Source organism: Panulirus ornatus, chromosome 49 (genome assembly GCF_036320965.1).
Source record: "Panulirus ornatus isolate Po-2019 chromosome 49, ASM3632096v1, whole genome shotgun sequence".
Lineage (NCBI taxonomy): Eukaryota > Metazoa > Arthropoda > Malacostraca > Decapoda > Palinuridae > Panulirus > Panulirus ornatus.
The window spans coordinates 10,139,518-10,155,336 of record NC_092272.1 but is presented as its reverse complement, the minus strand read 5'-3'; the positions used below and the strand labels follow the sequence as shown (position 1 = coordinate 10,155,336).

General features: G+C 41.5%; 1 protein-coding gene across 4 annotated transcripts in view; it reads right to left on the bottom strand.

Annotated features, from left to right (window-relative positions):
- Mys45A (SDA1 domain containing protein Mys45A) overlaps window positions 1-15,819 on the bottom strand; it is a 91,625-nt gene that overhangs the window by 74,521 nt on the left and 1,285 nt on the right. For all 4 annotated transcript variants that reach the window (XM_071690954.1, XM_071690953.1, XM_071690956.1 and 1 more), the window contains exon 2: window positions 5,127-5,357. In XM_071690954.1, coding sequence (XP_071547055.1) covers window positions 5,127-5,327 — 201 coding nt within the window. In that variant the 5' untranslated portion in view covers window positions 5,328-5,357. The remainder of the gene's footprint in view (window positions 1-5,126; window positions 5,358-15,819) is intronic.

Here is a 15,819-nt window from a genome sequence, read left to right as displayed (position 1 = left end):
CCTTCGCTTTCTCACCCAACCTATGAATCCCTTCCACTCTCATCATTCCATTCACCGCCATGTCCACTTCCATATATCTAAAACTCTTACTTCAATTCTTCTCCATTCAAGCTCACACCCTGTCCTTTAACCCTGCTAAACCTAATAGTCTTGCTTTCATTCATATTATACTCTCAACTTCCTCCTTTCAAACACTCTACCAGACTTTTCTAACTTCTCTGCTTGTCACTCAAGTCTGCCACCAGTGCTGCATTATCTGCATATAACTGACTCATCTCCCAGGTTCCTTCATTGCTTACAGACTCTATACTTGCCTCTCTCTCCAGGACTTGCATTTGCCTCCCTCAGCAATCCATCAATCATAAACAAATGAAACATCCATGGTGACATCATACACTTTCTTCATTCTTACTCATACACATGCCTTAGACCCTTGATAAAAAATCACTGCTTCAAGCAGCTTTCCTCCCACAGTATAGATCTTTAAGACCTTCCACAAAGCATCGCTCTCAGCCTTATATGTTTTCTCAAGATCCATAAATGCCACACACAAATAATTCAGCTTCTCTATATATTTCTTAACACTTTTTCTTATCTATATATGCTACTATTTATTATTTCATCTTAAATCATGTGCAAGTTCAGAAACTGTTCTAAATGTAAACCACTGATGGCATTTAATTTTTTTTTTTTTTTTGCTTTGTCGCTGTCTCCCACGTTTGCGAGGTAGCGCAAGGAAACAGACGAAAGAAATGGCCCAACCCACCCCCATACACATGTATATACATACATCCACACACGCAAATATACATACCTACACAGCTTTCCATGGTTTACCCCAGACGCTTCACATGCCCTGATTCAATCCACTGACAGCACGTCAACCCCTGTATACCACATCGATCCAATTCACTCTGTTCCTTGCCCTCCTTTCACCCTCCTGCATGTTCAGGCCCCGATCACACAAAATCTTTTTCACTCCATCTTTCCACCTCCTATTTGGTCTCCCACTTCTCCTCATTCCCTCCACCTCCGACACATATATCCTCTTGGTCAATCTTTCCTCACTCATTCTCTCCATGTGCCCAAACCATTTCAAAACACCCTCTTCTGCTCTCTCAACCACGCTCTTTTTATTTCCACACATCTCTCTTACCCTTATGTTACTTACTCGATCAAACCACCTCACACTACACATTGTCCTCAAACAACTAATTTCCAGCACATCCATCCTCCTGCAGACAACTCTATCCATAGCCCACGCCTCGCAACCATACAACATTGTTGGAACCACTATTCCTTCAAACATACCCATTTTTGCTTTCCGAGATAATGTTCTCGACTCCCACACATTCTTCAAGGCTCCCAGGATTTTCGCCCCCTCCCCCACCCTATGATCCACTTCCGCTTCCATGGTTCCATCCGCTGCCAGATCCACTCCCAGATATGTACGTGTAGGAAGAGAGGAAAGTGATTGGTTCTCAGTGAATGTAGATTTGCGGCAGGGGTGTGTGATGTCTCCAAGGTTGTTTAATTTGTTTATGGATGGGGTTGTTAGGGAGGTGAATGCAAGAGTTTTGGAAAGAGGGGCAAGTATGAAGTCTGTTGGGGATGAGAGAGCTTGGGAAGAGAGTCAGTTGTTGTTCGCTGATGATACAGCGCTGGTGGCTGATTCATGTGAGAAACTGCAGAAGCTGGTGACTGAGTTTGGTAAAGTGTGTGAAAGAAGAAAGTTAAGAGTAAATGTGAATAAGAGCAAGGTAATTAGGTACAGTAGGGTTGAGTGTCAGGTCAATTGGGAGGTAAGTTTGAATGGAGAAAAACTGGAGGAAGTAAAGTGTTTTAGATATCTGGCATTTAATACTGACATCAATGAAGAGTGGGAGGTGGGTTGATTAGAAAGGGTAGTGAGTGGTGGGATGAAGAAGTAAGAGTATTAGTGAAAGAGAAGAGAGAGGCATTTGGACGATTTTTGCAGGGAAAAAATGCAATTGAGTGGGAGCTGTATAAAAGAAAGAGACAGGAGGTCAAGAGAAAGGTGCAAGAGGTGAAAAAAAGGGCAAATGAGAGTTGGAGTGAGAGAGTATCATTAAATTTTAGGGAGAATAAAAAGATGTTCTGGAAGGAGGTAAATAAAGTGCGTAAGACAAGGGAGCAAATGGGAACTTCGGTGAAGGGCGCAAGTGGGGAGGTGATAACAAGTAGTGGTGATGTGAGAAGGAGATGGAGTGAGTATTTTGAAGGTTTGTTGAATGTGTTTGATGATAGAGTGGCAGATATAGGGTGTTTTGGTCGAGGTGGTGTGCAAAGTGAGAGGGTTAGGGAAAATGATTTGGTAAACAGAGAAGAGGTAGTGAAAGCTTTGCGGAAGATGAAAGCCGGCAAGGCAGCAGGTTTGGATGGTATTGCAGTGGAATTTATTAAAAAAGGGGGTGACTGTATTGTTGACTGGTTGGTAAGGTTATTTAATGTATGTATGACTCATGGTGAGGTGCCTGAGGATTGGCGGAATGCGTGCATAGTGCCATTGTACAAAGGAAAAGGGGATAAGAGTGAGTGCTCAAATTACAGAGGTATAAGTTTGTTGAGTATTCCTGGTAAATTATATGGGAGGGTATTGATTGAGAGGGTGAAGGCATGTACAGAGCATCAGATTGGGGAAGAGCAGTGTGGTTTCAGAAGTGGTAGAGGATGTGTGGATCAGGTGTTTTCTTTGAAGAATGTATGTGAGAAATACTTAGAAAAGCAAATGGATTTGTATGTAGCATTTATGGATCTGGAGAAGGCATATGATAGAGTTGATAGAGATGCTCTGTGGAAGGTATTAAGAATATATGGTGTGGGAGGAAAGTTGTTAGAAGCAGTGAAAAGTTTTTATCGAGGATGTAAGGCATGTGTACGTGTAGGAAGAGAGGAAAGTGATTGGTTCTCAGTGAATGTAGGTTTGTGGCAGGGGTGTGTGATGTCTCCATGGTTGTTTAATTTGTTTATGGATGGGGTTGTTACGGAGGTAAATGCAAGAGTTTTGGAAAGAGGGGCAAGTATGAAGTCTGTTGGGGATGAGAGAGCTTGGGAAGTGAGTCAGTTGTTGTTCGCTGATGATACAGCGCTGGTGGCTGATTCATGTGAGAAACTGCAGAAGCTGGTGACTGAGTTTGGAAAAGTGTGTGGAATAAGAAAGTTAAGAGTAAATGTGAATAAGAGCAAGGTTATTAGGTACAGTAGGGTTGAGGGTCAAGTCAATTGGGAGGTGAGTTTGAATGGAGAAAAACTGGAGGAAGTGAAGTGTTTTAGATATCTGGGAGTGGATCTGGCAGCGGATGGAACCATGGAAGCGGAAGTGGATCATAGGGTGGGGGAGGGGGCGAAAATCCTGGGGGGCCTTGAAGAATGTGTGGAAGTCGAGAACATTATCTCAGAAAGCAAAAATGGGTATGTTTGAAGGAATAGTGGTTCCAACAATGTTGTATGGTTGCGAGGCGTGGGCTATGGATAGAGTTGTGCGCAGGAGAATGGATGTGCTGGAAATGAGATGTTTGAGGACAATGTGTGGTGTGAGGTGGTTTGATCGAGTGAGTAACGTAAGGGTAAGAGAGATGTGTGGAAATAAAAAGAGCGTGGTTGAGAGAGCAGAAGAGGGTGTTTTGAAGTGGTTTGGGCACATGGAGAGGATGAGTGAGGAAAGATTGACCAAGAGGATATATGTGTCGGAGGTGGAGGGAACAAGGAGAAGAGGGAGACCAAATTGGAGGTGGAAAGATGGAGTGAAAAAGATTTTGTGTGATCGGGACCTGAACATGCAGGAGGGTGAAAGGAGGGCAAGGAATAGAGTGAGTTGGAGCGATGTGGTATACCGGGGTTGACGTGCTGTCAGTGGATTGAAGCAGGGCATGTGAAGCGTCTGGGGTAAACCGTGGAAGGCTGTGTAGGTATGTATATTTGCGTGTGTGGACGTATGTATATACATGTGTATGGGGGGGGTTGGCCCATTTCTTTCGTCTGTTTCCTTGCGCTACCTCGCAAACGCGGGAGACAGCGACAAAGTATAATAAAAAAAAATATCAATTCTAAGTAACAAGCTATTATCTATACTTAGATAATGTTAAAAATCAGATTCAAGACACAACTATGAATGTAATACTAAAACAAGAAAGCCCATAAGGTGAATGTCCTAGGTACATATTTTCATATTTCATAAAAGTAAATTCTGTAATTCTGTCTCCAAAAATAATAATGTCCATTACTGTTGTACTAAAGTACATAGGAGAATACAAGGAATGACCTTACATATATTTTCCTGCATTACTTGCAAGACCATATTAGTATATGATTGGTTACCTTCCCCAGATTCACATTTATAGGAGAAAAAAGCATTTACAATATCTTACTGAACATAAAAAAAGAGAAAAATGCAACTCCAAAAATGTCATAATGCAGTTTCTGACTCGACATTCCACCCTTCAAAACTATATATGAAGATATTTGTGTCATAGTGCATATCAGTATCCCCCTGACATATGTCCACTTCTGCAGCACTAAAATAAAATCAGCAGTGACTGGAAATATGCACAGCAAAACTGCAACTGGACAGATGGAGGAAAAAAGGAAGATGTGTGAAGGGTATGTGGTAATTTGAAACCATTAGAATGGAGCACGGATGAAAGTCTTGTAGGCTGGTATGGCCAAGTAAAATGTATGACATAATAAGCTGGTCAAGAAGATACACAACAATCCAGTTGAAAGTATGTACAATGAAGAGAGGTATACTAGAGAAGAGATGATAACTGGAATGAGAAAAATTATTAGGGCTAAGGTTATTTCAGATGAAAGTACCACAGGAATGACTGGTAATCATATGCAGAACACTTTGAGTACAGGGGTTATGTGAATGTAGACAATGATTTCATCTGATAACACATTGCGTAAAGTAAAAAATTAAGATGTTCTTTTATAAGTGAGGAAACTCATGTTTCACTTTAAGACACTGAGCATGGGCATGAATGATTTCAGAGTCCTTTAATACATAATATGCCCCAGAGTACTGGGAATGGAGATAACAGACACACTGGATGTCAAAAATGACACACCAATAGACAAACAGATTAAACAAACATAAAAGATCTCACCTGAGCCAAAAACATAACCATCTGATGAAGCTGCTCATTGTAAATGGTTGGGTTTTGTTCAAAGATCACACAAGTTGCTGCATAAACTGAATGTTGCCTCTCAAATTCCTCAGTATATGAAGCCGCATCACGCTTTATAAGGTTCTGCAGCTGTGGCAAGTTTGAAGGTAATTTATTGTTATTTGCTTGAATTTTCTCCATTGTAAAAAGTTTTTGTGGTCACCTGCAGATCTGTCGAGATAAAAGCACAAATTTGCATGTATGTCTGTTATGATAAAAATACAGTGTACAAGATGTTAAATTAAGCCAGAGTTAATCATCACTCTGAATAACACCAACAGAATCACTTGAGTAGAATTCTACTAACAAGCAGCTTAAGCATCTTGTCGATAATTAAAAAGAATTGACACGACATATTCTAGTAATACACAAACATACAAGCGCACATAAAATTATAGCTTTTGTGCTTAATAATATATGTGAAACACAATCTATTATCTCCGTTAAGATACTGAAAAAGGTAACAACAGTTGCAATGAATCCTTTTTCTACCATCAGAGTAAGCATATTTAATCCAATCCATATCATTCTTCCAAACACCTAACAAATCAAAATGAGCAACCAAAGAAAAGCCCATCTGTTCAGGGTAAATCTGGCGATGCAATGGTGTATAATACTAATCTTCTAAATAAGCCCTTCGCTTCAAAATCTAGTAGCCTATTTTACTTTACACATGCATTTCCAGGTAGATGTTTCATACATTTATTTATTACACTTAATTGTCATTTCCAACATCAGCGAGGTAGGGCTAGGAAACAGACGAAGAATGGCCCAACCACTCACACACACACACACACAATACATATTTATTTATTTATCATACTTTGTCACTGTCTCCTGCATTAGCGAGGCAGCGCAAGGAAACAGATGAAAGAATGGCCCAACCCACCCACATACACATGTATATACATACACGTCCACACACGCACATATACATACCTATGCATCTCAACGCATACATATATATACACACACAGACATATACATATATACACATGTACATAATTCATACTGTCTGCCCTCATTCATTCCCGTCGCCACCCTGCCACACATGAAATGACAACCCCCTCGCCCTGCATGTGCACAAGGTAGCGCTAGGAAAAGACAACAATGGCCACATTCGTTCACACTCTGTCTCTAGCTGTCATGTTTAATGCACCAAAACCACATCTCCCTTTCCACATACAGGCCCCACAGAACTTTCCATGGTTTACCCAAGATGCTTCACATGCCCTGGTTCAATCCAGTGACAGCACGTCAACCCAGTATACCACATTGTTCTAATTCACTCTATTCCTTGCACGCCTTTCACCCTCCTGCATGTTTAGGCCCCGATCACTCAAAATCTTTTGCACTCCATCTTTCCACCTCCAATTTGGTCTCCCACTTCTCGTTCCCTCCACCTCTGACACATATATCCTCTTGGTCAATCTTTCCTCACTCATTCTCTCCATGTGACCAAACCATTTCAAAGCACCCTCTTCTGCTCTCTCAACCACACTCTTTTTACCACCACAAATCTCTCTTACCCTTTTATTATTTACTCGATCAAATCACCTCACACCACTTATTGTCCTCAAACATCTCATTTCCAGCAAATCCACCCTTCTCCGCACAACTCTGTCTATAGGCAACGCCTCGCAAACATATAGCATTGTTGGAACCACTATTCCTTCAAACATACCCATTTTTGCTTTCCAAGATAACATTCTCAACTTCCACACATTTTTCAACGCTCCTGGAACTTTTACCCCCTCTCCCACCCTATGATTCACTTCTGCTTCCATGGTTTCATCCACTACCAAATCCACTCCTAGATATCTAAAAAATTCACTTCCTCCAGTTTTTCTCCATTCAAACTTATCTCCAAATTGACTTGTCCCTCAACCCTACCATACCTAATAATCTTGCTCTTATTCACATCTACCCTCAGTTTTCTTCTTTCATACACTTTACCAAACTCAGTCACCAACTTCTGCAGTTTCTCACCCGAATCAGCCACCAGCACTGTATCATCAGCAAACAACAACTGACACTTCCCAAGCTCTCTCATCCACAAAAGACTGCATACTTGCCCCTCTTTCCAAAACTCATGCATTCACCTCCCTAACAACACAATCCATAAACAAATTAAACAACCATGGACACATCATGCACCCCTGCAACGAACCAACATTCACTGAGAATCAATCACTTTCCTCTCTTCCTACTCGTACATGTGCCTTACATCCTCGATAAAAACTTTTCACCGTTTCTAACAACTTGCCTCCCACACCATATAGTCTTAATACCTTCCACAGAGCATCTCTATCAACTCTATCATATGCCTTCTCCAGATCCATAAATGCTAAATACAAATCCATTTGCTTTGCTAAGTCTTTCTCACATACATTCCTCAAAGCAAACACCTGATCCACACATCCTCTACCATTTCTGAAACCACACTGCTCTTCCCCAATTTGATACTCTGTACATGCCTTCACCCCCCAATCAATACTCTCCCATATAATTTACCAGGAATACTCAACAAACTTATACCTCTGTAATTTGAGAACTCACTCTTATCCCCTTTGCCTTTGTACAATGGCACTATGCAAGCATTCCGCCAATCCTCAGGCACCTCACCTTGAGTCATGCATACATTAAATAACCTAATCAACCAGTCAACAATACAGTCACCCCCTTTTTTAATAAATTCCACTGCACTACCATCCAAACCCGCTGCCTTGCCGGCTTTCATCTTCCGCAAAGCTTTTACTACCTCTTCTCTGTTTACCAAATCATTCTCCCTAACCCTCTCATGTTAAACACCACCTCGACCAAAACACCCTATATCTGCCACTCTATCATCAAACACATTCAACAAACCTTCAAAATACTCACTTCATCTCTTTCTCACATCACCACTACTTGTTATCACCTCCCCATTAGCCCCCTTCACCCATGTTTCCATTAGTTCCCTTGTCTTACGCACTTTATTTACCGCCTTCCAAAACATCTTTTCATTCTCCCTAAAATTTAATGATGCTCTCTCACCCCAACTCTCATTTGCCCTCTTTTTCACCTCTTGCACCATTCTCTTGACCTCCTGCCTCTTTCTTTTATACATCTCCCAGTCATTTGCCTAATTCCCTGCAAAAATCCTCCAAATGCCTCTCTCTTCTCTTTCACTAATAATCTTATTTCTTCATCCCACCACTCACTACACTTTCTAATCTGCCCACCTTCCACGCTTCTCATGCCACAAGCATCTTTTGTGCAAGCCATTACTGTTTCCCTAAATACACCCCATTCCTCCCCCACTCCCCTTACATCCTTTGTTCTCATCTTTTTCCATTCTGTACTCAGTCTCTCCTGGTACTTCCTCACACAAGTCTCCTTCCCAAGCTCACTTACTCTCACCACTCTCTTCACCCCAACATTCTCTCTTCTTTTCTGAAAACCTCTACATATCTTCACCTTCGCCTCCACAAGATAATGATCAGACATCCCTCCAGTTGCACCTCTCAGCACATTAACATCCACAAGTCTCTCTTTTGCGCGCCTATCAATTAACATGTAATCCAGTAATGCCCTCTGGCCATCTCTCCTACTTACATATGTATACTTATGTATATATTCCCAATCATTAGTCCTTTTCAGCACATAAATCTACAAGCTCTTCACCATTTCCATTTACAACACTGAACACCCCATGTACACCAATTATTCCCTCAACTGCCACATTACTCATCTTTTTATTCAAATCACCCATCACTATAACCCGGTCCCATGCATCAAAACTACTAACACACTCACTCAGCTGCTTCCAAAACACTTGCCTCTCATGATCTTTCTTCTCATGCCCAGGTGCATATGCACCAATAATCACCCATCTCTCTCCATCCACTTTCGGTTTTACCCATATCAATCTAGAGTTTACTTCCTTACACTCTATCACATACTCCCACCATTCCTGTTTCAAGAGTACTGCTACTCCTTCCCTTACTCTTGTCCTCTCACTAACCCCTGACTTTACTCCCAAGACATTCCCAAACCACTCTTCCCCTTTACCCTTGAGCTTCATTTCACTCAGAGCCAAAACATACAGGTTCTTTTCCTCAAACATATTACCTATCTCTCCTTTTTTCTCATCTTGGTTACATCCACATACATTTAGACACCCCAATCTGAGCCTTCGAGGAGGATGAACACTCCCCGCGTTTCTAGCCCCCTGCTCCCATCCCCTTTAGTCGCCTTCTACGACACATGAGGAATGCGTGGGAAGTATTCTTTCTCCCCTACCACCTAATAAGTTATCTCGCTCGCTGTCAACTTCAGCTTATGCTCATCATTACCAATGAAGCAACACTGCATGATGATAAGACAATGATTGATAGCACAATCAATGAAATTTATTGAACTTAAATGGCTAATACATAAACAGAAATATACATAAATAAGAACATTAATTTTGGCCCTCCCGTATTCATACAATAATGCTGAGTGATGATGAAACAATGATATATATTAATCTTCAATATACACATAAACTGGCTCAAAATTTGCAAACAAATGAAATGAATATGGTTGGTTCCCAGTGAAGGTTGGTCTGCAGCAGGGGTGTGATGTCACCAAGGTTGTTTGATTTGTTTATGGATGGGGTGGTTAGGGAGGTAAATGCACAAGTTTTGGAGGGAGGAGTGAGTAATGCCATAAGTTGGGATGAGAGGGCCTAGGAAGTGAGTCAGTTTTTGTTCAATGATGACACAGCACTGGTGACTGATACGAGTGAGAAACTGCAGAATTTGGTGACTGAGTTTGGAAAAGTGTGTAAAAGGACAAAGTTGAGAGTAAACCTTAATAAGAGCAACGCAATTAGGTTTAAAGGGTTGAGGGACAAGTTAGGTGGGATGTACGTTTGAATGGAGAAAAATTGGAGGAAGTGGTGTTTTAGATACCTGAGAGTGGACTTAGCAGCGAATGGAACCATGGAAGTGGAAGTAAGCCATAAGGTGGGGGAGGGGGCAAAGGTTCTGGGATCAATGAAGAATGGGAGGTAAGAGATAGAACGTTATCTTGGGATCAATGAAGGATGTGAGGAAAGAGAGAGACCGTTATCTTGGGGAGAAAAAATAGGTATGTTTTGAAGGAATAGTAGTTCCAACGATATCATGTGGTGGTGAGGTATGGGCTATAAACAAATTAAACAACCATATGGACATCACACACCATAGCCACAGATCAACCTTCACTGGAAGACACTAACTCTCCTCTCTTCCTACTCGTATACATGCCTTACATCCTTGATAAAAAAATTTCACTACTTTTAGCAGCTTAACTCCCTTACCATATACTCTTAAGACATTCCACAAAGCATCTCTATCAACCCTATCATATGCTTTCTCCAGATCCATAAATGCGAAATATAAATCAATCCGTTTTTCTAAGTATTCCTCGCACACATTCTTCAAAGCAAACACCTTATCCACACATCTTCTACCACTTCTGAAACCACACTGCTTCTTCCAAGTCTAAAGCTCATACATGCCTTCACCCTCTGTGAATATCCTCTCATACAATTTCCCAGGAATTCTGAACAAACTTATGCCACTGTAGTTTGAACACTAACTTTTATCCCCTTTGCCTTTGTATAATGGCATTATGCAAGCATTCTGCAAATCCTCAGGCAATTCACCCTGATCCATACATACAATGAATATCTTTACCAACCAATCAACAACACATTCACCCCCTTTCTTAATAAATTCAACTGCAATACCATCCAAACCTGCCGCCTTGCCAGATTTCCTATTCTGCAAAGCTTTCACCACCTCTTCTCTCTTTACCAAAACATTCTCCCTGACCCTCTCACTTCACACAACACCCTGACCAAAACACCCTATATCTGCCACTCTATCATATAACATTCAACAAACCTTCAAGATACTCATTCCATCTCCTCACTTCATCACTACATGTTATCACTTTTCCCCCCTTCCTCCTTCAATATTCCATTTTTCTCATCTTATGCACTCTATTCAACTCCTTCCAAATCATCTCTTCATTCCCCATAAAGTTTAATGATACTCTCTCACCCCAACTCTCATTTGCCCTCTTTTTCAATCCTTGCACCTTCCTCTTGACTTCCTGCCGCTTTCTTTTATACATCTCCCAGTCATTTTCACTCCTCCCTTGCAAGTATCATCCAAACTCCTCTCTTTTCTCTTTCACTATCATCTTTACTTCTTCATCCCACCACTCACTACCCTTTCCAATCAGCCCACCTCCTACCTTCTCATACCACATGCATCTTTTGCACAAACTATCACTGCTTCCCTAAATAAATCCTATTCCTCACCCACTCCCCTCACCTCACTTGCTCTCACATTTTACCATTCTACACTCAATCTCTCCTGTTATTTCTTCACACGTCTCCTTTCAAAGCTCACTTACTCTCACCACTCACTTCTCCCAACATTCTCTCTGTTTTGAAAACATCTACAAATCTTCACCTTTGCTTCCAAAAGATAGTGGTCAGACATCCCTCCAACTGCCCCTCTCAGTACATTAACATCCAAGAGTCTCCCTTTTACACTCCTATTAATCAATATGTAATCTAATGGTGCCCATTGGCCATTTCTCCTACTTAGGTATGTATATTTGTGTATATCTCTCTTTTAAAACTAGGTATTCCCAATCACCAGTCTTTTTTTCAACACAAAAATCCACAAGCTCTTCACCATTTCCTTTCACAACACTGAATACTCCATGCACACCAATTATACCCTCAACTGCCACATTACTCACCTTCGCATTCAAATTACCCATCACTAATACCTGGTCTCGTGCATCAAAACTGGTAACACACTCAGCTGCTCCCAAAACACTTGTGTCTTATGATTTCATGATCAAGTGCATTACTTGGGCTTTATATCTTTCAATTACCAGTGTCAATGTGGTTGTTATTATCCATGTACAATTACATCCGCCACAAACAATCTTTTTAACACCTCCTTCAGGTGTAAAAGATAATTCTGAGATGAATCACAATATGTACCCTATCATCAGTGAGTTAATTAATATCAAAAGACAGTTCTAATGGATAGTAATACCAAAATATCAAACAATTTGACGAGGAATCTCTATATTTATTATCTATTCATTATGCTTTGCCGCTGTCTCCTGCGTCAGCGAGGTAGCACAAGGAAACAGACGAAAGAATGGCCCAACCCACCCACATACACATGTATATACATACACGTCCACACACGCAAATATACATGCCTATACATCTCAACGTATACATATATATACACACACACACAAATACATATATACACATGTACATAATTCATACCTATCCCTGGGGATAGGGGAGAAAGAATACTTCCCACGTATTCCCTGCGTGTCGTAGAAGGCGACTAAAAGGGAAGGGAGCGGGGGGCTGGAAATCCTCCCCTCTCATTTTTTTTTTTTTTTCAATTTTCCAAAAGAAGGAACAGAGAAGGGGGCCAGGTGAGGATATTCCCTCTAAGGCCCAGTCCTCTGTTCTTAACGCTACCTTGCTAATGCGGGAAATGGTGAATAGTATGAAAAAAAAACATAATTCATAGTCTGCCTTTATACATTCCCATCGCCACCTTGCCACACATGAAATAACAACCCCCTCCCCCTTCATGAGTGCGAGGTAGCGCTAGGAAATGTCAACAAAGGCCACATTCGTTCACACTCCGTCTCTAGCTGTTATGTAATAATGCACCGAAACCACAGCTCCCTTTCCACATCCAGGCCCCACAGAACTTTCCATGGTTTATCCCAGACGCTTCACATGCCCTGGTTCAATCCACTAACAGCACGTCGACCCCAGTATACCACATCGTTCCAATTCAGTCTATTCTTTGCACACCTTTCACCCTCCTGCATGTTTAGGCCCCGATCACTCAAAATCTTTTTTCACCCCATCTTTCCACCTCTAACTTGGTCTCCCACTTCTCCTCGTTCCCTACACCTCTGACACATATATCCTCTTTGTCAATCTTTCCTCACTCATTCTCTCCATGTGCCCAAACCATTTAAAAACACCCTCTTCTGCTCTCTCAACCACATTCTTTTTATTACCACACATCTCTCTGACCCTATTATTACTTAGTCGATCAAACCACCTCACACCACATATTGTCCTCATACATCTCATTTCCAGCACATCCACCCTCCTCCGCACATCTCTATCCATAGCCCACGCCTCACAACCATATAACATTGTTGGAACATCTATTCCTTCAAACATACCCATTTTTGCTTTCAAAGATAATGTTCTCGACTTCCACACATTCTTCAATGCTCCAAGAATTTTTGCCCCCTCCCCCACCCTATGATTCACTTCCGCTTCCATGGTTCCATCCACTGCCAAATCCACTCCCAGATATCTAAAACACTTCACTTCCTCCAGTTTTTCTCCATTCAAACTTACCTCCCAATTGACTTGACCCTCAAACCTACTGTACCTAATAACCTTGCTCTTATTCACACTTACTCTCAGCTTTCTTCTTTCACACACTTTACCAAACTCAGTCACCAGCTTCTGCAGTTTCTCACATGAATCAGCTACCAGCACTGTATCATCAGCGAACAACAACTGACTCACTTCCCAAGCTCTCTCATCCACAACAGACTGCATACTTGCCCCTCTTTCCAAAACTCTTGCATTTACCTCCCTAACAACCCCATCCATAAACAAATCAAACAACCATAGAGACATCACACACCCCTGCCGCAAACCTACATTCACTGAGAACCAAACACTTTCCTCTCTTCCTACACGTACACATGCCTTACATCCTCAATAAAAACTTTTCACTGCTTCTAATAACTTGCCTCCCACACCATATATTCTTAATACCTTCCACAGAGCATCTCTATCAACTCTATCACATGCCTTCTCCAGATCCATAAATGCTACATACAAATCCATTTGCTTTTCTAAGTATTTCTCACATACTTTCTTCAAAGCAAACAACTGATCCACACATCCTCTACCACTTCAGAAACCACACTGCTCTTCCCCAATCTGATGCTCTGTACAAGCCTTCACCCTCTCAATCAATACCCTCCCATATAATTTACCAGGAATACTCAACAAACTTATACCTCTGTAATTTGAGCACTCTCTTTTATCCCCTTTGCCTTTGTACAATGGCACTATGCAAGCATTCCGCCAATCCTCAGGCACCTCACCATGAGTCATACATACATTAAATACCCTTACCAACCAGTCAACAATACAGTCACCCACTTTTTTAATAAATTCCACTGCAATACCATCCAAACCTGCTGCCTTGCCGGCTTTCATCTTCCGCAAAGCTTTTACTACCTCTTCTCTGTTTACCAAATCATTTTACCTAACCCTCTCACTTTGCACACCACCTCGACCAAAACACCCTATATCTGCCACTCTATCATCAAACACATTCAACCAACCTTCAAAATACACACTCCATCTCCTTCTCACATCACCACTACTTGTTATCACCTCCCCATTAGCCCCCTTCACTGAAGTTCCCATTTGTTCACTCGTCTTAAACACTTTATTTACCTCCTTCCAAAACATCTTTTCATTCTCCCAAAAATTTAATGATACTCTCTCACCCCAACTCTCATTTGCCCTCTTTTTCACCTCTTACACCTTTCTCTTGACCTCCTGCCTCTTTCTTTTATACATCTCCCAGCCATTTGCATTATTTCCCTGCAAAAATCGTCCAAATGCCTCTCTCTTCTCTTTCACTAATACTCTTACTTCTTCATCCCACCACTCACTACCCTTTCTAATCTGCCCACCTCCCACACTTCTGATGCCACAAGCATCTTTTGCGCAAACCATCACTGCTCCCCTAAATACATTCCATTCCTCCCCCACTCCCCTTGCGTCCTCTGTCCTCACCTTTTTCCATTCTGTACTCAGTCTCTCCTGGTACTTTCTCACACAAGTCTCCCTCCCAAGCTCACTTACTCTCACCATTCTTTTCACCCCAAAATTCTCTCTTCTTTTCTGAAAACCTCTACAAATCTTCACCTTTGCCTCCACAAGATAATGATCAGACATCCCTCCAGTTGCACCTCTCAGCACATTAACATCCAAAAGTTTCTCTTTCGCGCACATATCAATTAACACGTAATCCAATAACGTTCTCTGGCCATCTCTCCCACTTACATACGTATACTTATGTATATCTCTCTTTTTAAACCAGGTATTCCCAATCACCAGTCCTTTTTCAGCACATAAATCTACAAGCTCTTCACCATTTGCATTTACAACACTGAACACCCCATGTACACCAATTATTCCCTCAACTGCCACATTACTCTCCTTTGCATTCAAATCACCCATCACTATAACCCGGTCTCGTGTACCAAAACTACTAACACACTCATTCAGCTGCTCCCAAAACACTTGCCTCTCATGATTTTCTTCTCATGCCCAGGTGCATATGCACCAATAATCAACCATCTCTCTCCATCAACTTTCACTTTTACCCATATCAATCTAGAGTTTACTTTCTTACACTCTATCATATACTCCCACCACTCCTGTTTCAGGAGTAGTGCTACTCCTTCCCTTGCTCTTCTCCTCTCACTAAACCCTGACTTTACTCCC